Source organism: Amphibalanus amphitrite, unplaced genomic scaffold (genome assembly GCF_019059575.1).
Source record: "Amphibalanus amphitrite isolate SeventyFive unplaced genomic scaffold, NRLGWU_Aamphi_draft 000177F_arrow, whole genome shotgun sequence".
In the NCBI taxonomy this organism is placed as follows: Eukaryota; Metazoa; Arthropoda; class Thecostraca; order Balanomorpha; family Balanidae; genus Amphibalanus; species Amphibalanus amphitrite.
The window spans coordinates 700,478-727,031 of NW_024881672.1; the positions used below are offsets into that span (position 1 = coordinate 700,478).

Here is a 26,554-nt window from a genome sequence, read left to right on the forward strand (position 1 = left end):
AAAGCCGTTTAACAGTGCTGGAAACAACTAATTGGTTTAGCACTGTCTAAAATTCGGACACCTGTGCATTGCTGCAATAAAGAATACTATCACAAGGAAAACATACTGTCATGGAACTAAGCACTCCCTTTAAAACTCATTGATTTTAGTCAAATAAAACTTCGCTTATGTGTTGGGCCGCGTGTGTGCAGTCAACCTCAGCAGTACCGGCACCACAAAAATGCGTGTCTAACGAGACATGGAGCATCGGCAAAACCAACCAGTGCCAGGTTGTTGGCTGGAACCAAAGAAGCTGATGAATACTTCTCAGAGCTGGCTCTGGCAGGCGCTCCCTCCATAGTTCAGCATTTGATGACCCGAACAGGGGACTCCACCCTTGAAATCGCTTTCTAACGATCGGTGTCGAACTCTCGGCGCGAAGCCGCCTCAGGAAAATGAACATAGTTTGAGCGATGTACGGCACTGGCAGAGACCAGTCTCGTCTCTCGCCACTGTTCTGTAAACTCGCCAGGCGCTGCAGGGGCGTTCCACGACAAATCGACAAGTGCCCTGCACCCTCATATTTTATTTTTTTGCTTAAAATTGGTCTAATGGGTTGTGATGGGCGGGGAAGCCAGCTGTGGCAAGGATTTTTTTCTTCGAACAACGGTTTCCGAGATATACAGGGTGTTTCACTAAAAGTGTCAAAAAGTAAATGCTTATTAAAGGAAAAGGGCCACCTTTAACATGGGGATTGAAACTGAGATAGCCATCTTGTAGCCCGTGTCCGAAAACCTACTTGTCTACCCCCTTACGGCCGATTTCGGCCTCCATTCGTAGTTATCGGCAATTTTAAAAGAAAATATGCCAGGAATGCGTTCTTATCCCAGGAATGCGTTCTTATCCGACAATACAGCCACCCGCGGCGAGGCTTTGGTTTTTAACCAATCAGCTTGCAGCAGTACTGATCAGGCACGGATCCCTGTACTAGCGAGCAGACCACGAGCAGTTGCGTTATTTTTCGTTGTCTGTTCTGGCAATCGGCCGGCGGATGAACATCCGCAATCGAATCTTGAAATCCGTCGCGCTGATTGGTGATGAGTTTCATGAGCTACTTTCATGAGGTCTATGAAAGTAAACCTATGCTATGCCCTGAACAGATGACATCTCGTTTGGTAGCCAATTGCTAAAATGTATTTTCATTTTACGCAAGGCAGTATATCATTTCAATTTATACCGTGGCTCTGATCCGAAATCAGGGCATTTTTGTTCGAACAAATACCTATAATAACGATGAAGAAGTGCGTGATCCGCGGAGCAAACGACCTACGTCGGGTCGGGACTGATATGCGTGTGACTGTGCACAAGTAAGTAGGTACCTAGGTAGGTACCTAAATTCTTATTTATTGCAATGGCTCTTCTATTACTTTTGTTTTCACAGAACTCTCCCCTGGATTAGCAAACCCTTATGAACTGTTCAGGCTTTCACAACTGAAATGCCAGACTGGATAAAAAACAAGTTATGCCGAATATGTCATGCCAAGTGGCGTGATTGCGGCGTTGCCCCGAAAATTTCATCGCACATCCAGCATAATTTTGCATGCGTCAAATTCAGCGCATGGTGGCAGCTGAATTTTTAGGCGCAGGGTGACCGCATGGCGCATAATGTTTATGCAAATGGCTGTCACCGAATTTTTTGACACGCTGTGGTCAATCTAGCAGCAGACTTGCCCTGCGAGCGCTGGCAGGTCTGAAGAGAGTCGGAACTTCCGGCCTGGGCCTTGTTTCACCTTAAGATTCTACAGTGTGCCACACAAATTGTGGTATTGGGTTTTCATGGGAACATTAACTAATTCAGACGCTCAGAAAGGGAAGAGCGTCTGACTCCGAGGCCCCGGAACGATCTGTCTGGTTGATATAGCCTTGGTCGGTAGATATGCACATGTGCTTTATGTAAAAGTGGCTTAATTTTGGTGCAAACAGGCACCCAACTTTCAGTGGAAATCATGCACTGGAATTTCAGCTCAAAATTGCTTGCTTCAAATTTTGGCGCATGAGGGGCTCACGGGCATCTGGCGTAGTGTATGGATGTTTTCCAGTCTGGCTGAAAGGCAGAACTCAGACACATTTATCCAGCCCTTCAAATCCCATTTCCTGGTTGTGGTAACACCTACCGTAAAATGGGGTGTTAGGGACAGTGGGGTGTTAAGGGACAGTTGCATGGGAAAAACTTTGAGTCATATTAACTCCCTAATTTGAGAAGGTTCAATAAAAACTTCAGTGTGGTAGTTGACACTGTTTTGCTCTTGACCATAGGACAAAATGGTATGGTTTTTCATGCAAGTGATTTGGTTCAAAAATGGATTTGAAAATCATGCTACATTTTCACAAAATTGAAACATCTCCAAAACTCTGTGTGTACCACATAAACTAGTGGGTGTACAGGGAAAATGAATGCATAGGTGTATTGTCACATGTATTGCACATGTTTCCTGAAAAACTTGTGCAAATCCACCCATTCATTCATCATACTCTTCCTCTTTTCCGGATACATGCATATTTTGAGGTAGATGTGGGGTGCTACGGGACAGGGAAGAAAAAATAAAAGATGATATCTAAATATAATTTCATTAAGTTTTCTTTCAGTAGGCATCAAAAACACCAAATTCCACATAAAATGCTGGCAAGTTCATGCTTTTATCTCTAACACATCTTAAGTTATGTAACAAAACATCTCAACACTCTTTTACAATGGTGGGTCAACGGAGACTGATGTAGGTAAATGTGATTTCATCATAAAAAGGCTAAAACAAAGAGGGCAACATAATGACAAGTGACTAGCTTCAACATTGGCTTTTATTGATGACAGAAGGGTACTTTATGGTTCTGTTTACCTTATAATTAGCACATTTTCCAGAAGCGTAAACTGCATTACACGTAATTGGCTAAAAAGGTCATTAGTGGTGAATGAGCCTGACTTGTTTTGTGACAGAATATGCAAAACATTTCAATAAATAAATTGTGTGCCCTTCCACACCCCAACTGTGGGCATTTGATGACCATTTCTTGGAATAAGATAGGTGTCCCCTAACACCCCACATTGGGGTGCTAAGGGACAGTGATGAAAAATAACAAAAAATAATATGCAGGCATAAATCTTAAAAACTTTAATGTGACAGGCATGTAAAGCACCAAATTCCACATAAAATGCTGACAATTTGATGCTTCTATCTCCAACCCTTCTTGAGTTATCTAACAATACACCTCAAAACTGTCCCTTAACACCCCATTTTACGGTACCTTTCCATGGGGGTTTGGTTCATCTCTTGTCTACACAGTTTTCTTTCACTTATGTGCTGACAAGAAAAGGAAACTCACCAGAGCCCAGTTTCACCAAGTGCGGTAAACTCAATTTGGGGTAAACTACCAAACTACCCCACTACTTAACTACAAAAACTACCCCAAAATTAAGTTTACCGCACTTGGTGAAACATGGGCTCAGTGGAGCTATTCAGCTTAATACACAGAGTATGTGTTGCATGGACTAAGCATGTGTTGACCCTTTTTTACTTTTAGGTTTCCGCTAAAAAAAGGAGTACAGAGAAAAGTGGATGAGGGTGTGTGGCATGACCCATGAGCCAAGACCACATGACCACTTAAACTTAACAAGAAGTGCGCACCATGATAAGCACAGTCAAAAACGTTTGCGTCTAAAGAACAGTGCTGTGCCGGATCAGAATGTAAGTTATTTTTTAAAAGTGATGAAAATGCCTGCTATATTGTTTTAAAAAAAAGTTATCAAAAGACTTTGAATATTGTTTTTGTAACACTTCACTCTAAAGTTATTCCTAGTACCAGACATTACAGCTTTAGTGCAGAGTCTTTATTTGTGATATTTTTAGCCAAAAATTATTACTAGTACCGAGCCCTTACAGCTTTACAGCCCCAGTACCTTGCCCTTATTTTTTATATTTTTTAGCCATTTCAACCTAACCGAATATCTGTATGTTTGTATGTTGTTGTTTTGATCTGTATTTTATGCTACCTCCCTATAGGTAAGTTTTATTAAAACATGTGGTAACGGTGTGCTGATTTTTTACAGATTCCGTATACGCCTTGGGTTGCTGTCGCTGCTCGGTCACCCACAGATGAAAGTGATCAAGAAATGGACATCACTCAGGTAAGATTCAAGCGTCCTTTATTTTACACATAATACACTAAGCAGTAGCACCCAAACCGCAACATATGGGAATGCATTGCCTGGTGGGTGCCTACTGCCTACTTGTATGCCAAGTTTCAGCTAAATCGCCCCAGTAATTACAGTTATTGAAATGGGAACAAATTCGGCACCTCTTCTTTTTGCATTTTGCACGTGCAGTGGGGGTCACTCACATAGATCAAGAGCATCCGACCTTTGGTTGAATGGGTGCAGCTACCCTACAAAATTTACCGCAAGACCGCCCAAGCGGCTGCTGAGATATGAGCCTCTCAAAATCACTTCTTTTGCAACTTTTGACAAATAACACCCTTGACTTTTCACGTGGCACGTGCCACGACGGTCCCTGTAATGTATCAAGAGTAGTCAATTACGGGGTAGAGGGAATAGGGCTAGCCAACAAAAAAAGAAGACCGCAGGCCAATCGGTCCAGCGGTTGCTGAGATATAAGCCTCTCAAAAGCGTTACAGGCCGGGCCGGGTCGGGCCGCTCATACTGAGCTTTTTCCGTGATATTGAAAAGACTTCGCTTCGCTCGCTCGCTCGTAATTAACAATTCATGGTGGACTATATGGATTGCTAAGTGATTGCGCTCTATTAGCACACTATCTAAGTAGCCCTTAATTGCTGCCGGTGCGTGGACTGTGAAAGTGAGCCGAGCTGTGACGCAAACCGTGCGCCTTTTTCAGGTGTGGGATCACTCGTGGAAGTTCACGGCGGATACGGAGCCGTGCATGCAGCTCTGGTTCGATCCTGCTCAGGGAAGCCCCAATGACGCCGTGGCGCGCATCTGGGCTGAGCGGGTGGTGGCGGCCGGTGCGCGGGCGCTGCCGCGTGGCTGGTGGCCGCGGCCCTGGCGGCAGCGGCCCGCTCCTGACCCGGTCGCCCTGTGCCGAGCACAGAGCGCCGACTGAGGTCAGTCTTGTGATCGAGCTTCCGCGCCGGAGGTGGAACAGGTGGAGCTGGCGGTCACCTGCGCGGGCTCGGCGGCCTGTAAGCCGTGCCGAGACGAACCGCGACACTCTTGCTAGATCTGCACCCCATTGTAATCTTCTGTAGTCGATATTCGGTAGGTACTCAATGCTCATTTTTCTGATATTAGACGAGTGGCGTGTTTTGATGTTACATTGGAGACTGCTGTCTCGGGTGGCCCGACAGTGTTCGATTGTGGTGTAATGTAGATACATAGACGGGATGCCGCGGCTCGGATTCGTAGCTGGACTACCATGTGCCTGTCGATTGAGATGCTTTGCCTGGCGATTGAGATGATTCGGGGCGCGGCCCCACACTGACGCCATGGTGCAATGAGTGACTGGCGACAACTAAGCAATTATGTACTTTTGTAGAACACATGTTTTCATGGATACGAGAGGCAGTCCTTTTTTCGCTAGCAGTCATTTGGTTCACGATACTTTCGATACCGACAAATATGTTCGGGCGGCCGGTCCGTCTACAGCTAATGCGTGCTTGCCCGCCGATGCCTAACGGAGCGCTGTGCTGTCTACGCTCACTGGTCGCTGGCCCGAGAGCCGTTCGGTTGCTGCTGTTAAAACAGTTCTCACAAAAACACGCTGGCTGGCTGCCAGTTCTTCACCAATGAGAGGCCCAGTAGCATCAGCAGGTAGCATTGTTTAATATTACTATTCCATTTTGTTTATCCATATGTCCGACCTAGAGCCGACTGGTAAAAAGCGGCAACCGAGCAGCCCTCCGCAGCGCTGCAGATCATGTACGCTCGATTATACACAATATATGTGTCTTTCTTGCACACAGAGACATGACGTTTTGTAGAGCTTTTATATCGCTTGCGGCTGAAAGGAATATTGTACATTTTAGAGCTTTCATATACGCGAGAAAATATGGTGCAAAAAAACATTTATGAAGCCTGTTGAATTTTAAAGGTTGTTGGGGCATTTCACAGACTGTGTCGGTGGGCAGGGCAGCCCGGCCCCGGCCGCCGCCGCCGCCGCCTCCTTCACTGGTATGTGGCAGGGACGGAAGCTTCGTATTGATATACCGGGGTGCAACTCAAGCAGCATATCACCTATCAAACAACCTTCGGTTATGAAGTGAATGAAAACTAAATATTATGTATAACTGTGGTCTGCGCTGCGGTGTTTCCAAAGTGGAGGAAGTACGGGGAGCTGGACCCAGACTCGATGAGCCCTCTACTACGGATCTGGGTCTTCGCAGCTGATCGTCTGTGAATGAGAGATCATATGATACCAATGCATACCGAACGGATCAAAAACAGTGCCATTATATATTTGCAATTCTACAGCTTTACGTAAGCCCATCCTAGTGAATGCATTAATACGCGTTGATTTGACAACTGACATCCGGTTGAAGGCGTTTTTTTCGGGCAACAGCCGGCCAGCAGTTGTTGCAGGCCGGCCTCGTTGGGAAGCAGGTTCATTTTCCGACAGCCACTGCGTGCGGAAGCACTCTCTGATGGCGCGGACGGCGCGCGCCGGCTCCTGTTTCTGTAACGTGTAGAGGCGGGTGTCGAGCAGCTGGGCGCGTAGCGGGCGGTCCTCGAGCACGCGGAACGAGGCCGGCTGGCGCGGGTACAGGCGCTCCCTAAACAGCAGGCCCCAGTGGTGGCAGAGTCGAGCGTCGCGGCGCGGCAGAGCGCGCGGCGCGGCCGCCGTCTGTTCCAGCTCGGCGTCGGCGCGCCCCTCGGCGAACAGCAGGTGCAGCTGACGGTCGGCCAGGCAGAAGCCGCTGATGCCAGGTGTGCTGACGTCGCCGGGCCGGCGCGGCGCGGCGCCCTCGGCCGCCGCCGGGCTGGGCGGCTCGTTGAGCTGCTGGATGAGCTGCAGCACGCCGCTGCGCTGCAGGCCGCGCTGCGAGACGACGGCCAGCAGGCGGCCGTAGGCGCAGCGCGCCGGCGCCGGCCGCGGCAGCAGGTCCAGCGGCACGGCCAGCGACACGGAGACGGACAGCTGCGCCGCCGACTGCAGCAGCTGCAGCGGCCCGAACGGCGGCGGACACGTGCCGCGCTCAATGTCGGCCGCCGGAGAGGCAGCCGGTCCGGCCGGCACCGCTGTCAGCGGCACCTCCACACTGAGCAGACGCACGCCGCGCGTCAGGGCAGAGACGTCCACCACCACCTGCCGCGCACACAGAGGGCCGACAGTGGTGACAGCGCGCGGCGGGTCAGACCTCACAGTGGGGATAGCGGCAGCGGGTCAGACACCCTTATAGAACAGCACGGGGCGGAGCCGACAAAAGAGGACGAGGAGACGGTCATACAGCCGACTGAGGTCCGGGCACCGACTGACTCAAAGTGCTGAACATGTCACACATTTCTAAATGGCTTCTGTAGGACGGAATAGTGTCTCTTCCTTCCAAGGCTTACTTGCAGAATAATATGGAAAGACACAATTTTACAAGTTGTTTTTATGACATAAGTTCTTTATAACATTTCAACACGCAAACATCAACCCTTGATTATTTTGTTGATAGTGATGCGAAAGGCAAATTACTAAAGTATATATTTGCAATTATTTGAGTTAATAATTTCAACTTTTTTGTGTTGAAAATTGACTTTTGAAACAATAAAGGCAAATGAATTATCAGTGTCTGGAAAGGTGCAATGCTGAAAGCTTCTTATTACATTCTAATTTATATCTAAAGCTTTGTGATATCCAAACTCTCAGAAATAACCAAGGACGTAACCAAGGAGGGGGGAGGGGCACGGGAGCCATGCCCTCGTGCCCCTTCCCCCCTCGGTGATGGCGATTTTTTTAAATAATAAAAACAGCTGTGACACACCCCCAAAATAGTGGGCCTAATCCGAGAAATTTTTCTTTTTTGGAGGGGGTGCAACACTAGGCCACAACCTGTGACCCCCCCCCCCCCCCTGAGCTACGTGCCTGGAAATAACAAAGCACATCCTATCCTTTGATGCTACTTACCAGCAGCTTTGCGCACTACCAAACAGCCACCTTTGGGCCTTTGTTGTTCTTGTTTTGGGCATTGTCAGTGGTAACTGGAAATAATCAGACATGATGATCAGAGTAGGGAATGTGACTACAACAAAAATCATTTGATTCCTATAATATAGACATGATTTAATAGAAGACTTTCTTCTTAAGAAAGTGTGTCATGGATACCAGCTAATCTGTATGGTATTTATCTCCAGTATTATCATATAGGTATAACAATTATCACCACCCGCCACCATTGAATGTAGGTTTTAGGTTGTAGGTTGTAGGTGGTAGGTTGGGTATCGGTAAAGCTGGTGTCACCGTCAGCGCTAACCGGTAAATGTGTAGATAAAAGGAATCTTAAAAACAATCTAACCTAACCTAACCTTACTTACCTACTGACCTAAAACCTACCTACCCACAACCTACCAAACTAATATACGCTGACAGTGATGCCAGCTTTACCAATGCCGTACGTTGTAGGTTGTAGGTAAGGCTAGGTCAGGTAAGATTATGTTTCATTATATATTTACTGAGAAGACGGCTGAATGCTCTTGAGACGTGGCTATACATTTACATTTTGTAAGTAATTTTCAGGTTTCAATGAATATTTCCTAGTGGAATGTTTTGAAAACCATTCTAAATGATGACCTTTAGCATTCCATAGTACTTTAAAGCTAATTAACCACATCGCCAATGCTAGGTCACATTGCATGCCTACTTCCACCGGCAGCTCCATGGGATATATGATAGGCAGGGGTAAATGGAATATTTTTTATTGATATTCTTGAAGAAAATTATAGGCATGAAAAGAAGATGATCTGCCTTTGAGATTGATATGTGATGCCTACTTTGGAGGAACATAACCATAATAATTACACAATAATAAAAAATGCAATGTAACCAAACAGCCGCTTATGCCGCAAAATGAGAATCAAGCCAATCACTGAGGACAAACAATTTCAAACCACCAAAACTATATTCTTGCTATTCACCAATAATCCTAAAATAGCGTTCCATGGCCATTATATGCATCTTTCACCCTTACCTCCGACAGATAACTAGCGCCACGGGCAGACACACGGGGCGACAAGTTGTTTACAACCGCTACAGTCCGACGAGTCTATCCTCCTCAAGGCTGATTGGCTTGAGTGTGACGTCATTGCTATGACATCATACAGTAGCTGCGGTAGAGAGTATAAACATAGTACCAATATGTTAAATAGTTTGAAATACTTTTTAGCGAATTATGCACTTCTGGCACCGGTTTTGAAAAGAAAATGGAAAATAATAATGTCAAAATAAAAACCAACGATATCTTCATATTTCAAGAAGGTGGCACTTTTCCTTTAAAGATATATAAAAGACGCAAAGCACGTGGTTGCGCACGTGGCTTTGTTGCAAATTTTTGGACATTTATGCTTTGGCCACTTAACATATATTTTACCCTCATACGGAGCGAGGGCAGGAGGCCAAAGTTACTAGTCGTTTTTTTTCCTTATACAGAACAAGAACAGGTTATTTACACCGCAACAGGAGGGGTGAATTACACTTACATTTGGTGCTATCAGAAACATTAAAACCGTACGCCGACTTTTCAGGAAACGTTTCACTCTCTCACCTCGCTACGACCCAGATTATAAAAGTTTCAAAGGGCTTCTTGAGAGGTTTAAAAGGGTTCCTTTGATGCCGGTTCCAGTCCAAAAAAAGGCGGGTCGCCCCCACCTCTCGGCGGAAATCGTTGAAAAGGTCAGGGTCTTTTTTAGGGCCTTTTAAGATAACAAGAAGCTTATTTCAATATCAGAGATAGCCAATCCCCCAATTTATCAGAAACAACCACTGTAACGGCTCTAGCCACCAAGAACTGGCTGGACCAGAAGTTCCGTTCCCGGGCCGAATAATCAGCTGCCTCACCGCCCGCCCCTGGCCAGCGCGAGCCCCCGATCTGTCACCGCTAGCCTTTGGTTTTGGTCAGTAGCTGCCGCAGAGCTGAGGAAGACTTAAGTCGCATCACTTTTGGAGCTGAAGAGCACAATGCAAGGCTTTGCAGACAGTCTGGACGCTGAAGATGAAAACGGGCTGTGAGGCACCTCCGGACACGTGCCGAAACGGTGCATCAAAAGAAGCGGCGGATATGTGGAATAGGTTTGAGTGACGGTGATATTATTATATATTCAAATGTCCAACAATTGCGGATGGAATGATGTGCAAATGTCCATAGAAAACATTGTTATTATGTGCATTAGGGCCTTTTACTTTTTGACACTTTTAGTGAAACACCCTGTAGCCTCGGGCAATTCCTGGAGTTCGCGCTGCAGCCCTATGTTTGGCGGCCTATAACTCAGAAACTATTGGTTTTTTTTTACGATAAAAACTTTATATGGTTCAACTCACAATCAACCAAAAAACATTTCGGCTATCTCGGATTTTCAATTTTTGAAAATTTTAATCACGTGACCTTTTGTCCTATTTTTCAAAGAGCGACCTTGATATTTTCCCTACTGAAAGTTACAATTTTGTCTGATGACGATTAAAGCCTTATTAATTGTCATTCATATGCGATAATAAAAAAGTGGTTATCGCCCTGCGTTGACCTCAGGTCAGGTCATTTTTATGACCTGTCCATTATTATGAGCGGGAGTGACAGCGAGATCTCGAGAATAAAGCAAGATAGCGACAAGCGGTAAACGGTAAAGGGTACACACGGATAAGGTCTATAATTTTTACTGAGGTCATTTTCAGGTCAGGTCAAAGATGACGTCACAGGAGCTAAAAGGAAGTCAAAATAGCGGCACTATACATATATGTGAAGTTTTTCTCGAATAACTTTCAAGGTATCCCAGCTAGGAACAAACTAATAGCACCATCGTGATCCTCTCGTCGATCCGCATCGAAACATATGTATGTTGACCTCGAAAGAGCGAAAGGTCAAAAGTTGACCTTAGGTCACGTGATCTAAGGTTAACTTTTGACCTTTCGACCTTTCGAGGTCAACATACATATGTTTCGATGCGGATCGACGAGAGGATCACGATGGTGCTATTAGTTTGTTCCTAGCTGGGATACCTTGAACAGGGGCGGATCCAGGAATTTTCGGGAGGGGGGGCGGCAAGTCGAAATAGGGGCGACCTGGCAATCCGGGGGCGCTCCATACAAAGGGGGCGCCAAACCGTCAAAATCGGGAGCTAAAAGCCCGCGCCGTGCTAGGGGGCGTTATCGCGCTCCCCCTCAGGTTTTTCGCAAATAGGTCTGAAAAACGGCTGCGCGCAGCGCCGCCATTTTCAGCATACCTTATCATGCATCTTTTTTGCACATGTTGTAAAAATGTCTGACGCGGGTGATGGAAGGTCAGGTCACCAGGTTATGCCAAGTGACCTAGCCTAAAAAAAGTTCAAATGCTTACCATTGCTATACCGACTGAACGATTGCTTTGAACCTTTCAGCGATTGATGAAAGCAACACTATTCATGAAATGTATAGGTATATCGGAATTTCGATATCTGTGACCTAAGGTCAGGTCAGTTGTGCGACGTCTCCATTAGGTAGGTAGGTATAATTAAGTCTTTGGGAGAAAACTGAAAGGCATCTCTTTTGGACGAGCGCCATTCTAGACAATATCAAGCATTGGGATACATATAAAATTAACACACTGAATAAGAACATTGCACCTAGTGTGACCACTCATTATGTCCCAGAGGTCATCCCATGTCATGAAAGGTCCGCAGCAGTTTTTTTTTTAATAACTTTTGATAGATTCAAGCTAGAGCGATAAAAACACCTCAGCTGTGTTCAGCTCGACGATACGCATCGACTGCTATGCAGCATGATCTTTCCCGGTCAGGTCATGACCTTGACCTGAGGTCAAATTCTCAAAATTACCCTTCATAAGGTCAACCTTTAGTTTGTTCGACGTGTCTCGACGACGGAAACGCAATGCTGGCAAACGTAATGTCGAGACTCTCTTGAGTCAAAAGTTATTGCAGGAAAACATTGTTCGTAAAAAGGCTATTTTAGAGTCTTTTGCCCTCTGAAGGCTAAACCGTTGACCTGAGGTCAAATCTGAGCGCAGCTTGCAGAAACACCTTTAAAAGGGCTATCGAATGCGCTTTTCTGCGGCGCTATAGCTCTATTGGTTTCCGAGTTATGTGCCGCTGCTTCGAAAACGGAAAAATGTTGAAACAGGCAACATTTTACCTTTGATGACCTCTGGTGACCTGGCATTCGACCTGACCTAAAAAATGACCGTTTTGTTTTCGTCCTGTTTTTTGACGATCTTTCGAATGCCGCTTATCGCCTGTCACTACGCGGCCCAGGAGCCGAGTTAGACGAGGGAGTGTGCCCCCCCCGTCCCCAGCAGGACACGGAAAACTCAGACCACCAGCACGGCACGGGTTAAAAGTCGTAGATGAGCACCTATACCCTAGCAAAAGATATTAGCAAAAAGGTGACCTCCATTTAATGGTGCAGTCCTCCTTCTCCCGGTGATGCCCCCTCCTTTTTCTGGAAGCGTCTCACTTATGCTGGTATGCCTCACTTCCCGGGGGCGCCCAACCTCTGCTTGGATCGCCTAATCCATTACCTATGGAGAGACCCACTTTGCTTAAGTCGCCTCATTTCTTCCTTCTAAGAACGACCAATTTGCTGTAGGCGGCCCACTTATCTGGGACGCCCATCTTCTGCTAGAAGTGCCCCTCTTCTTCCTGATGCGTCCCACTTTTACTACGAGTGCACCTTTTCTGTTAGGGCGCCCCTTTGCTGCTGAGGAGTCTTTCCTACTGTGAATAGGGCGGCCCTCTCCTGTTTGGCAACCCCAAATTCTGCTGGAGGCGCCCCACTTCTGCCCAACTTTTGGCGGGGTGCCCCTCTCTTGCAGGGGGCACTTCTCTTTTGCTGGAGACGCCACTCTTGTGGGGGCGCCCTTCCTCTGCGGGTAACGTTTCTCTTCTGCCAGAGGCACCCCTTTTCTTCTTATGGGGCTCCTGTTTTTTTTTCTGGGGCGAGGCGACCCTCTGCTGCTCGGAACGGGGCACACCTCTCCTTTTACTGGGGCACCTAACTTTGGGCACCTCTGCTGGGGTTGCCCTTCCCCTTCCACTGTCGTCAGGGGCGCCCCTCTTGGTAGAATATACTCCTTTTCTTTTTGTAATGGGGCGCCCCTCTTCTACCGGGGGCGCCCATCTGCTGCTGGGGCGTCTGTCTTCTGCCAGATATTGTCAATGGGGCGCCCATATCCTGTTTGGCGGGCCCAACCTCTGCTGGAGGCTGCCTATTTCTGATTAACTTTTGCTGTGGCGCCTCTCTTCTGCTGGGGCGCCCCTCTTCTGCTTGGGGCGCCCGTCTCCTACTGGAGACCCCTCTCTTCTGCTGGGGCGCCCCTCTTCTGCCAGTGGCACCCATTTTCTTATTATGGGGCTCCTTTTTTGCTGGGGCGCCCAGCTGCTGTCAGGGCGCCCCTCTTCTCGGAATGGGGGCGCCTCTCTCCTTTTGCTGGGGCGTCGCTCCTCTTCAGGGGGACACGTCTCCTGCTAAGGGTGCCCTTCCGCTGCCAGGGGCGCCCCTCTTGAACAGAAGGTATTTTATATTCTTGTAACGAGACGCCCTCTTCTGCTGGGGGCGCCCATCTGCTGCTGGGGCGACTCTCATCTGCTGGGAATAGGCAATTGGGCGTCACTCTCCTGCTTGGTGAGCCCAACTTCTGCTGGAGGCGCCCTATTTCTGCTGAACCTTTGCTGTGTTGCCGCTCTTCTGCTCGGGGCGCCCTCTCTACCGCGGGATATGGGCGCCTTTTTCGGATGGCGGGGGGGGGGGGGGCGGCCGCCCCCGTCGCCCCCCCCTGGATCCGCGCCTGACCTTGAAAGTTATTCGAGAAAAACTTCATATATATGTATAGTGCCGCTATTTTGACTTCCTTTTAGCTCCTGTGACGTCATCTTTGACCTGACCTGAAAATGACCTTAGTAAATATTATAGACCTCATCCATGTGTACCCTTTACCGTTTACCGCTTGTCGCTATCTTGCTTTATTCTCGAGATCTCGCTGTCGCTCCCGCTCGTAATAATGGACAGGTCATAAAAATGACCTGACCTGAGGTCAACGCAGGGCGATAACCACTTTTTTATTATCGTATATGAATGACAATCGATAAGGCTTTAATCGTCATCAGACAAAATTGCAACTTTCAGTGGGGAAAATATCAAGGTCACTCTTCGAAAAATAGGACAAAAGGTCACGTGATCAAAATTTTCAAAAATTGAAAATCCGAGATAGCCAAAATGTTTGTTGATTGATTGTGAGTTGAACCATATAAAGTTTTTATCGTAAAAAACCAATAGTTTCTGAGTTATAGGCCTCCAAACATAGGGCTGCAGCGCGAACTCCAGGAATTGCCCGAGGCTATATCTCGAAAACCGTTGTTTGAAGAAAAAAGTCCTTGACACAGCTGGCTTCCCCGTCCATCACAACCCCTTACACCAGTTTTCAACGAAGAATAAAATATGAGGGTGCAAATTTAATTTTTTATTTGTCGATTTGTCGTGGAACGCCCCTGCAGACGGCTGCAGACGCCGTGCTAAGCGGCACCGGGCACACCCGTCGCGCTGCGGCGCCACAGTTTGTGACATTGGCCGGGGCTCCTCTGACGCTCCCTGGGCCCCTCTGTCGTCCTGTCGCAGCGCTGACCACCGGACTGCAGTGGCCGTGACTCAGCGTCTGCACGAGCTGAGGTAAACACGGTGGCCCCTGACCCGCGCCCGACCCCGCAGCGGTGCTCGGCAGACACCCCCGGCGCGTCCCCGGCCCCGAGCCGAGCCGCTGCTGGCGGTCCGGACAAATACAGTTACGTCAGCTCGGAGGCGGACAGGACGGGACGGTCCGGGCGTCGGGTGGCTCAGACCCTGCCAACAACGGGAACGGCACTTACATCAGCTCACCGGGTAATCAACTAGGTGAGTAAATTCCGGTAAATTCAGACACAAACACATGGGACACACCATGCTGTTATTTATTTCTGCCTTTTTGCATTTTATATTTGTGGTTTTCAGGATCCTTTTGTTGTCCGTTTCTTTAGTCGGTATTGCAGATTACCTATATCGTTTTATCCCATGCACATGTTGGATCTTCTGATGAAAATAAGTGTTCCGGCAACCGTAAGGTGCTTACAATTTGTTAACATGTAAACTAGCATTGAAGAGCAACTCAAGTTGTAACACCAATCCTACAATGCACCAAATATCTTGATAAGATTTTCTCCATAACTTACACATTATGGGAACCCGTAGAAGAATCCAATGCTAACATTCACTGGCCCATGAGAAAGAATGACCGAGTCCAGTAACTGTATTACGAATGGCTAGTTTGGAACAATATCCGTGCCAAATCTGCGTGCCATGTTGAGAGCACGGACCGGGACGTGTAGCGTAAGTCACTGAACCCGACATACACGTTCCATTTCACGTTTGTCGACCCGGCCACAACTGGGCCACGTCTGTAACTGGCCTCCGTCAGAGAGCCACTGGAATCTCACTCAGCTGCCGCCGTGTGTTTTCCTCGACGCCGGAACGCTTCCGCAAGAATGCAGCGCCAACACGGTTCCGATCTTGAGCCGCTGCTCCGGCCGGTCCGGTGTCTGCTCTGGGTTTTGGTGTCCGGTTTAGTCTCTGCTCTGGCCTCTGCTGTCCGGTCTCTACTTTGGGCGACATTGGATGGGCCGCTTTCGCCCACTGATAGCGTGCCGTCTAAGCCTCGGTCCTGGTGTTCTAGACCGGACACCCACAGCCCATCTGATAGAGATGAGATAGAGATGGAGAGAGGAAGGAGAGAGAGAGAGAGAGAGAGAGAGAGAGAGAGAGAGAGAGAGAGAGAGAGAGAGAGAGAGAGAGAGAGAGAGAGAGAGAGAGAGAGAGAGAGAGTCGGCGCGTCTGAGACCGACTCCCGAGTCACATACCGCCCCGCCGCGTCTCGCACCACACCCGACTGAGAACACGGCTCGTTCTCAGGGGCGTCACAGAACCGAGCTGCGGAGGGCGGGCCGTGTCACCAATGTTCACGGGACCGGAGCGCCGCGCCGGCTGCCGTGCACCGGCGACAGGTGCACAGTGCACGCGGTGCACCACTCGGACACCGCCGGCAGACGGTCGCGCGTCGGCCGCGACGCGCGGTAAAACCGGTGGTAATTGTTCGCTGACGACTGTTAATCATTCACAAACGGACTCAATCGTGACACAGTTAGTGGGGCGGTCTGTGCCGGGTAGTGCTGGAGTGCCAGGCACTGTGCGGTAGTCGTATAGGGTACCGTTTACAGCCGAAGCACGGCACGAGTGACTCACGACCGCCAAGTGAACGCAATCACGAGGCATGTTCGGTGTTCACCACTGTGAATTCGCCGTTAGAATGGCATGTATGTACGCATATTGCACTCGTATGCGTCAACCTGCTTACGAATGCACCGGCACTCGCCATTCACCACTCGACAAACAGTGACATCTGATCCTTGATCAAGACGACAAAAACAGTACATAAACCGCAGTGCACCACGGCGCCGGTCAAAGAAGGGTGTGTGAGCTACAGTTCACACCGGTGCAGGGTCACATGGGTTACAATGCCACAATGGAAACAATAGATACCTGGGTATCAGGGGGTCGATGCTGCATGGCTCGTTTGCTATAATTCGTGGCAACTGTGAGGGTTGCTGTCAAATTATATCCTGGTTAACTCGGATCAGGTATCTATAATGCCGCGGCGCCAACCGATTTATAAGACGACCTGGCAATAAAGCTTTATCTCCGATTGAACGTCTGTGGCCCATCGGAGTCTGTTCTTTTTTATTTCTACGGGCGCTTTCTTGTATGGACGGGGGTCCCACTGGTCCTCTCATACATGGACCTGAGCCCCCTGATGATTATGAAGGTTCCATTATGAATAACGAAGCACCACTGTGCAAATCCCGCATTTGGTAGTGACAGACACTGCTAGTGAAAAGTGGGCCTTCACAGCAAGTACTTGTAAGTTTGCACTAGCAGTTTGCACGGCGGATGCTCATAGTAAAGAGCATAAAACGTCCTTTGTAGTGGTGTTATGGCTTATGTGGTGTTAAGGACATTCGAGCCGTCAAAGCACCCTAGCTTTGAAAGCCCGGGTTCTTCATAAGGTCATATATTGTCAGCGTGAAGACTGGCAAGATTGCGCGTCTATTGGCTCTTTGTTGCTGCGCAATGTTGGTCACTTTGTCCCGAGGATGGCATAAAAATGGTTATGGTCAATGACGGAAGGGATCGACTTGGCCTTCACAGACACTAACACCGCGACACTTTTCACTCAACACGTCGGAGATGATACATTGTTTAGCGACCATTATCCCATTCACTATCAACTTAATGTCCCTTCAGGACAAGCCAATTTTACATTTCTTCCTCGTTGGAACTTTAAGAAAGCTGATTGGGCCTCCTTTCAAAAACATATAGATGAACACACTCCCACCCCTCCCCCTGACATCAACACCTTTTTAAACGTGATTCTCGCTGCTGCTCACCAAAATATTCCCCATACCCACCCCCCACGTGAAAACAAAGCTGCCCCTTGGTGGAACGCTGACTGCAATCGAGCTGTAGCTCTGCGGAAGCGTGCCTTACGAGTCTTTAACAAATGTATTTGCGATTACCATGAAAATGCCCTCCGGAAGGCCCGATATGATGCTTCACAAATAATACTTAAAGCAAAACAAGAAGGATGGCACTCCTTCTCTAACAGCTTTAATAGATTTACTCCCCTTTCTAAAATCTGGTCGCTAATTAGAGTTTTTTCGACAAGGCGCAGCACAACTTACAAAATTCCTCATCTCTACATTAACAACACCCACTACACCACTCCCCTTCAAGTTGCGACACAATTCGCCCAACATTACGCACGAATATCTTCTGCTCAACAATACACACAAGTACAACATGACAGCTTTAACACAACACTCGACACCCTCTCCTTCGACTCAGCAAATACTGAAAATTATAACAAGCACTTTGACTTGTTCGAACTTAGACACGCCATATCTCGATGTGGTGAAACGTCGGTAGGGCCGGATCAGATAGCCTATCCTTTCTTCAAAAACCTTTCTGAATCCGGCCTTGAAAACCTTTTGATAGTAATCAATAATCTATGGGAAAACAATTTGTACCCCGAGAGCTGGAGAAACAGTACCATCGTCCCCATCCTTAAACCCTCCAAACCACCCTCCTCCCCCTCTAGTTATAGACCTATATCCCTAACCAGTTGCGCTGCTAAATTGACAGAACATATGGTCAATGGACGGATTAGGGCATATCTAGAAGGTAACTACCTCCTCTCTCCACATCAAACAGGATTTAGGTCCGGCCGCTCCACGGCAGACAATATAGTCCACCTCATTGATGACATCCAGAAGGGCTTCCAAAATGACATGTATACATTTGCAGTTTTCATTGATTTTCAAAACGCCTTTGATAAAGTAAATAAACAAGCCCTTCTGATCAAACTTCATAAGACAGGTATTCGCGGCCACATGGCCCATTATATCTCTAATTTCCTCAAAGATAGAACATTTAACGTACGATGCGGTAACACATTTTCTCCCAATCTTAATCAGGATCATGGCCTCCCTCAGGGCAGTGTCCTCTCCCCAACCCTCTTCCTTATTATGATTAACGACCTTTTTCAAAACCCACCTAGTAGCCTTAAGCATTCTATTTTTGCCGATGATGTGGCCATTTGGGTAACGCGAAGAAACATTGACTCGGCTTTTGCCTCCGTTCAAAACGCAATGGAGGATATTCATAGCTGGTGCGATAAATGGGGCCTAGTCTTGTCGCCCAGCAAAACAGTAGCACTTATATTCTCCCATAAGTCCCGTTTTAAATTTGATACCGAACTTAAAGTAAAGAACCAAACTATCAAATACGTTAAAACGTTCAAATACCTCGGCATCACACTAGATAGTAGACTCTCCTTTAAACATCACTTTGAAGACGTTAAAATGCGTTGCACTAGGCGCCACAACATACTTAAGTGTATAGCAGGAAAGGATTGGGGTGCTGATCGCAGCACCCTCCTTAACCTATACACTTCCCTAATCCGTCCTATCCTGGATTACAACAGTTTTCTATTTGATGATATAGCTTCTAATCAGATCGAATCACTTCAAGTTATACAAAATAAGGCCCTGCGTATAGTTACAGGAGCCCAATGCACCACAAATATCAAGGCTCTCCACGCAGAATGTAATATTCCTCTTCTCTCTCACCGCCGTAAACTCCAACTCCTTCGCTTCTATGCGCGCACTTTCTTGTCCCCTTATTCGCCTTCGCACCGCATTGTCTCCAATCGATATACGGACGACCCTCCCACAACGGCCCAACTCAAATACCCGATAATCGCCTATCGCATAGAAAGGACACTCAGTGATTTCCAGTTGGATTTTCCATCTATTTTTCATCGGCCACCCATCTCTTCTTTCTTTCTGCCAGCCATAGAGAATATTGCATTCCTGTACGCAGAGGCAAAATCAAAAGTCACAAAAGAAGAAAGCATTCAACTCTTCTATGAGCATAAAGAAGAACATAAAGACTATGCATACATATATACAGATGGTTCAGTTTGTGACGGGAGGACGGCAGCCGCTGTCACATCTGACCATCATAACAAAACAAGTAGGCTACACGACGACCATAGCATATTTAGTGCTGAGTTGATAGCCATTCACTCAGCACTCAAATATGTCTCATCGAAAAACATAGAAAAGGCTGTGATCTGCACAGACTCAGCTTCATCGGTAAAGGCAATAGCTCACAGAAAAATGGAAAAAAAAACGAAATCGTTTATAAAATAAAAAAGATGATTATTGGCTTTACCGATGAAAACAAACACGTCATTCTCCTGTGGATTCCGTCCCACGTTGGAATACAGGGGAATGAAAAAGCGGACAAGCTAGCCAAAGAAGGTCTTCATCTCCCATCTCGAAATCATCTCGCTCTCCCCCTTCCGGATTTTCTGTCTTCGCTCTTCCGTGTCTTCCAGAGATACCGCCAAAAATGCTGGATAGATGATCATACACCACATCTCTTCTCCATTAAACCGAAACTTTGCCATTTCTACTCTTCCCATCAAAACACAAGGATCAAAGAGAGAGTCCTAGCCAGGCTCCGGCTCGGCCACACACAACTCACCCACAACTACATCCTGGACAGAGCACCTCCACCCATATGTCACCACTGCCGCGACCACCCACGCTACACCATCTCACACTTCCTCCTCCACTGCCCACACCTACACCAACACCGCAGACATATAGTACAATACATTAACACACATGGACTCTCTCTCGACCTTCCGACTCTCCTGGGCGACACTCATCCGGATATCCACGACCTTCTGTTCGTCTTTCTCGCCGACGCTCGGATCATCAAGAGCCTTTAGCGTGTTAGGGCCGCGGCTGCCGCCCCTAAAACGCTAATCAGAGCCCTCGTCTCCCGGCTCACCCCCAAACTCACACATTAATTAATCGCGGTTACAGGGCTTTTTCCCTCGCGCCGTTTTGGCTTAGGTGCGAGGTTTTTGCCCTTTGCGTTAGGCGTCGGGTTTTTTATTATTTAGGACTTTTTCTCCCGACCATTACACCCCACAACAAGGCCCCGCCGGGGGGCTGGAGCCTAGAAGGTCTTATACCTTCTGTCAGTGCGATGAAAGCTTCCCGGCTCCATTACACTGACACCAGCTCACAAGTGTTCATGTCTATTATGTATTGTTAATAAAAGTCATTCCCACTGTTGTGTTTGCGACTCCAGACATCTCGGCTCTTTGGCTATACACGTAAGTACCTCCCTTAGCTTTGATTCCACATTAAGATAGGATCCCACGTTGTTTTTGCTACCGGGTTCACATAAACCGGTTTAACGTAAGACTTGCTGCCCGGCGAAAATTGCCGGAGTAACTGCCCCCTGCTCGGGTATGGCACTAGGCCGACCGAGCAAAAAAAAAAAAAAAAAGGAATCAGAAGGCAAACATGGATAAATATGTTTTAAATTGCATAACTGGTCTGAAATGCAGTCTTGCAGGATATGCTACCACATTTATATATATGATGTGATAAATTGATGTTTGAATATATCCGGTTATGTCTCACCGGACACGTCCTGCCCAGGTGCACATACGGCTCACCGTTATACGGGTGCATCCCGCCATGAGACACGTCCTCTGCGGCGGGTGGGGAGTAATTTGGGACCATGGCGCGCAGAACACAGACCAACCGGTCCTGGCACCGGGCCAGTCGCCAGGGGGGGGGGGGGGGTAGCCAGGGGAGGGGTCAGAGCTGGTAAAGCTCAGCCGCCCGCAGTTCGCAGTCTCCACCTCACTAGGTCAGCGTGGTCTGTTTACAGTGAGTTTACTTGATACATCTTGAAAGAAGGTGGGTGTGGTGAATGCGTTGGCGTTGCTTGAAATGATAGGGCATTAGTAAATTCCAGTGTTATTATCAGCGCCAACGCTGGGATTAACAGGTTTTAAAACACCTCAAACCAGTTATTTAGAATCTGCAAGGAGGTAGAATGCTGCTTAGGTAGCCGAAAGCGTTTGTGGCTAGATAATAAAACGCCTTCGCTTCCGCTCGGCGGCACCTGACCTGCCGGGACTGGGCGGATTACCGGTGGCTGGGAGGATTACAGGTGGTATCTGGGCCTCGATCCCACTGTGCGGTGGCCGGCCAACCCGGACAGGAAGGATCACTGGCCTGTAGTAACACGGTACGCGTCCGGTCCCGTGTGCTGAACTGAGCGGTATGAACGACCCACTGCGGTCAGTGAATGGAGGTGAATCTCCACATACCTATCTTGCAGGCTGCAGTTCAAGTTCTGCCAGATTCGACCACGCCGACATGAAACTGTCAGAGGGTCACCACAGAACAGTGTCTACAAGTGTTGGTAAAAATGTTGCCGGTTTCAAATGCTCATAAAAGGGATTGTGGAGACATCAAAGCATTGTTATTCACCCCGCCTTACAAGCTATAACCGTGACAGTCGCTGGATTACGTAGGATTATCGCCGGTGTAAAATTATGGTGATTCATGCAGCGACCGCTGCACGACACAACATAAAATACATCATAACAGAGCTGTCGCCGTCCATTAAATCATATTCAGCTGAACGCGGTAACATATCTGCGTCTTCGCTGGCTCGGACGGGCGAATGTCAGGGCTCAGTCGGACGAATGTCAGGGCCAGAGCTCAATTTGGCAACCTCAGCACCGGCAGCTGGCGGGCCAGCCGTGCCGTCTGGCCTGCTTCCACAGCCGCGCTGAGACGCGTCATCGTCCGTTCTGCAGATGAGTGCGGGGTACGAACAGACGAGTGACGAGGCCTCGGCACATGGCAGGCCTCGTGTCATGTTTTGCAACGTCAAAAAAGAGCACGACTGTTCGGTTGAGTGTCAAATATCGGGCTCAGAAGCTCTTGAAGATGTTCTCGATGTGGGAGATTTTACTTTCTAAAATCTGTTCGCACGGCGTAATTAATGATCGACCACTCTGGATTCGAGCGAGTAATTTAAACGGCTCGCCATTTTGACATTGTCTCTACTGCAACTGTGCTGAAAAACGAAAGCAACACGATGTGAAAATTCCTAAATTCAGCATGCGTCACGCGGCGACAATAAAGATATTCGGAAAACGTGCCTAACCGCCGCGTCGGCCCCATTCCGACCACACCGAACGGTGAAAACTGAAAACTATGGCTACTCGACCGATCAAATCGACTACGACACGCCAGATAGCCGCCAGCCGTGTCCGAGCGGATCCGATCCACCCTCTGAGGAGCTCACGGCTCGGCCCGGCTGCCTCAGCCGTGCAGAGGAGCCCCCGTCCGCGGCTATCCTTAGCTCCCGCGGCTCCATATAGAGATGGCTCGGCCGCTATTGTTGTGCAGTTCCCGTCAGGCAATCGACCTTGGCGTGACCAGTGGCCGTCCTGTACGGATATGCAAAACACGAGGCATGCCCGAGCACCGGCCTTTTCAGCCACTCGCTGACTCTCCGAACACGAGAGGTTTAAACGTTAAAAAACACAGCGGTTTTCAAGACGAGCCGAAACTCCCAAAGACGGCCGATTTGTAAAGAAAATATACAATAGCTGATCTCGTCAAATTGTATTGACTTATATTATACACGACATGACAGCACATCAAACTTCACAGTACTAATCTAAAACAGTTATTCAAACAATACGTTTTCTTTAAATAAATACTCGCAGCTAAGGCAAGTAGTGGAAGCTCGATAGCGTTCAGTTCTCCCAGCCTGGCGCATTGGCAGCCCGCATAACTCTGTGACGCACGTCACAGTGACGTTATCACCGTCATCTGTTTGCGCCGCCTAGCCTGTTGCTCGCGGACGAAGCCACTCCTGCGCGCACAGCGTACTAGCAGGGGTGGAGCAGGGCGTGGCCCTTGTCTCGCCGTCAAATTAGTGGCAAATTATACTGGCGGCGGTACGGACGACGTGGGTCGGGCGGGACGGGGCGGGGCGGGGTGGGGTCACGACTGGGTGACAGATCGGCGGCCAGGAGAGCGTCTCGACTGACTAGTTTCAGCTGACCGCAGCACTGGCAGCGAAGCCCCGCGGCGGCGACGGCACCGCACGGCGGACCGGAGCCGACCTGCGGGCCACCGCGGCTCGGGCCACTGCCTCGCGGCGGCTCTGGGTCCTCAGCGGTCCAATCGGTCCACTTTCGGTCCACTCAGTCCACCGGAGGGCCACTCAGTCCACTCAGTCGTCCACCAGTGTCACCACGGCCGCCCTAACAGGCACATCCAGTGAGTACTTTGGCTTCTCTCGCGAGAGCGCCTTGTGCCGCTCAAACGACAATTTGTCCGTCTCGGGCCGGTCGGCCCAGTGCAGCACAATCTCCTGGTCGCACGGGCACGCGCGCACAAACGCCTCCTCCGAATACGCCTGGTGCATGTAGCGCCAGAAATGGGCCAGCTCCACGCCAATTGTGTATCCCTTGAGCGCGGCGCAGGCCACTCGCAGGTGCTGCAGTTTGGGCATCACCTCACAGTCGAGCTGAGAGAGCCGCGCGCCACAGAGGAACGGACCCGGCGCGGCGGCCAGGAACGCGTCCAGCTTCCGCAGCTCGGCCTCCAGGTGACTCGGGTCCCGCGACACCGCCTTCATGTAGAAGCAGAAGCGGGAGAAAACGCCGGCCGTGGCCAGCTCAGCCTCCGGACAGTTGTAAGCCAGGCCAGCGCCCGGGAACGCCTCTCGCATGTAGGCGGCGATGTCGTCGGCGTTGTCGAGCGCCACGCCGCCGCACACCACGGCCGGCACGTGCTTCAGACCGTGCTGGGCGAATTCTGTTGGTGGGCGGGACACCAGCACTGGTACAGGTTCTCCGCAGGTCACCAGGCCGGCAGCCTCCGCCGCCAGCGCAGACATGTAGACCGCCTGGCTGAACGGGCATGCTCCCGGTCGGCGGCCGTCCGCGCCCGCCTTCACATACACGGTCATCGAGGGCAGCGTGGCCGAGCCCATGACGTTCCACAGCCGAGTTCGGTATCACACTACACAGCACCGCGGGCACGGCCGCTGGCGTCACACTGCGCGGCGGTGGCTCCGGTCAGCCGACCGGCCGGCGGTTTATTTACACGGCAGCGTCAGCGGCGGCGGCGGCGCGGCGCAGGGTGCCGCCCTCTCTCGCGCGCGTCCCCGACTGAGAGCGGTGCGCGGCGCGGCGCCGCAGCGCGCCGCACGGGCGGAGCCAGCCGCGGCGCGGCGCGGGCCGGCGCCGCTGCTCTTTGTGCCGCCCCGGCCAGGTGTGTGCCGGCCCGGACCGGTAGTTGTGCCCGCGGACGTCCCCGGGCGCCGGGACGCTGCACGTGCCCGCCTGCGGCTATATTGGGACGGCCCGAATGGAGTGCCGCGAGGGGCGCCGGTGATGGATGCAGCTGGCGGCTCCTCCCCTCCCAGCGGCGGCCGCCGCCGCCCCTGCCGCTGCTAATGCTGCTCCTCGCTGTCCCCTGCAGCTAGCAGCCGCCGCACGGGTCCGACCAGTGCCCGCTCTCCCAGTCTACGTCCCGTGCCGACCCTCCCCTCCCCAAGTTCTGACCCGCGCCTGCCACGCGCCCGGAGATCGCTTCATCTCCCCTTCCCCCTCCCCACACGGGAGCGGTATTTCCCACTCCCACCCCCACAGGCCCGTACCATCCGTCCTTGTCCCGCTCAGGACTCGGTCGTTCGCACAGTCCCATGGTGGTCCGATCAATCAACATATGGTAATCCTGCGAACGGTGCGAGGGGCAGTAGCAGCGGCCGTTCGACATTCGGAGAAGCGAGAACAGCCGATCGAACTATCGAATAGGGCACTGAAATGCCCGTTTGTGATAACCTAAAAATTGGCCCGAACCCCCGTAGCGCAGGAACTGATCCCAATTAGAATAGAAATGATGGCTTCTGTGATGTCCGCACTTCAGCTGCGGCATATAAACGAGACATAATAACGCGTGAACCGAGTGATAAGATTAAGGCGAGGAAACCCGATTTCTCAGCCGTTAACTTTGGGCTTATAGAGCCTTACACGTACAGGAAGCGTTCAAAACTGGCTCATGAATACTTTGTCTAGGCCTTTTCTTGAATTTGGTGTTGTTCAGTGCAGTGTATAGTTTGAAACGTTACATTTATTCATGTACCTTTTTTAAATTCATTTACCGTAAAATGGTACCATTACAATTGAACGATATATACCTATTGTATCAGTCACATCGGTCTCTAAAGCAATTATAAACGTTGAAAGTGACGGCTATGAGCTACCGAAGATTATGCAATTGCACATGTTACGAGTATGTACAGTCCACAGCAGAAGTAATGTGCGGTTTCAGTCATGGGTATGTTCTGCTTCTGAAGCTTGGGAACGATTAGCCAGACTTCAATGAAACTTCAAATGTGGCTTTCATGTATCGTCACCCTTGCAGCTTGAACTTTATCTATTGACCTCTTCTTTTCGATCGCTCAGCATTAAAAAATCGACAGCCAAAGCCATCCGTTAAAGGGACCCTCCCACCTTAACATTAGATTTGAGTTGAGATAGCCAAAATGGGGTCCCTGGCTCACAATTACCGGTTTCGGCACTCACAACATCGAGAAATGCCTTAAATCGGAAATATTGAATTTCAAAATTGCAGCATTTTGATTCAGAGGGGCTAATGCTTAGGAATACCCCTCTGAATGTGTGACGTCAGTGCAGATATCTAATGATTTTTAAATGTTTGACTAAAACGTTTTGTAGCACGCGGTGGTAAATGCTGCTTTGCGCGCAACAAATGCCGCACTTTCAAATAAAGTCTCTAGGAACAGCGGAGATCCCAAAAAGTAAACAAAAGTAAAAGTCTAATATCTTGAAAACCGGTGAATATTTTCCAATGAAATTT

The 26,554-nt window shown here is 49.3% G+C and overlaps 2 protein-coding genes and 1 long non-coding RNA gene across 7 annotated transcripts in view; 1 reads left to right on the forward strand and 2 right to left on the reverse strand.

Annotated features, from left to right (window-relative positions):
• LOC122383939 (di-N-acetylchitobiase-like) overlaps positions 1-26,554 on the reverse strand; it is a 67,763-nt gene that overhangs the window by 4,718 nt on the left and 36,491 nt on the right. The gene's annotated exons all lie outside the window — the stretch shown is intronic.
• LOC122383940 (folate receptor alpha-like) lies at positions 1,223-6,080 on the forward strand. 2 transcript variants are annotated; one of them, XM_043370830.1, is made up of 3 exons: positions 1,223-1,346; positions 4,082-4,159; positions 4,884-6,080. In XM_043370830.1, exons 2-3 carry the CDS (start codon positions 4,145-4,147, stop codon positions 5,106-5,108), a joined length of 240 nt encoding a protein of 79 aa, XP_043226765.1. In that variant the 5' UTR covers positions 1,223-1,346; positions 4,082-4,144; the 3' UTR covers positions 5,109-6,080. The 2 variants fall into 2 exon arrangements, with proteins under 2 accessions (XP_043226765.1, XP_043226764.1); XM_043370829.1 differs by lacking the exon at positions 1,223-1,346 and adding an exon at positions 3,562-3,719.
• LOC122383941 lies at positions 6,439-9,380 on the reverse strand. The gene is made up of 3 exons (XR_006256924.1): positions 9,175-9,380; positions 8,115-8,188; positions 6,439-7,307 (listed from the first exon to the last, which is right to left on the reverse strand). It is a non-coding gene; the product is annotated as an uncharacterized LOC122383941 (long non-coding RNA).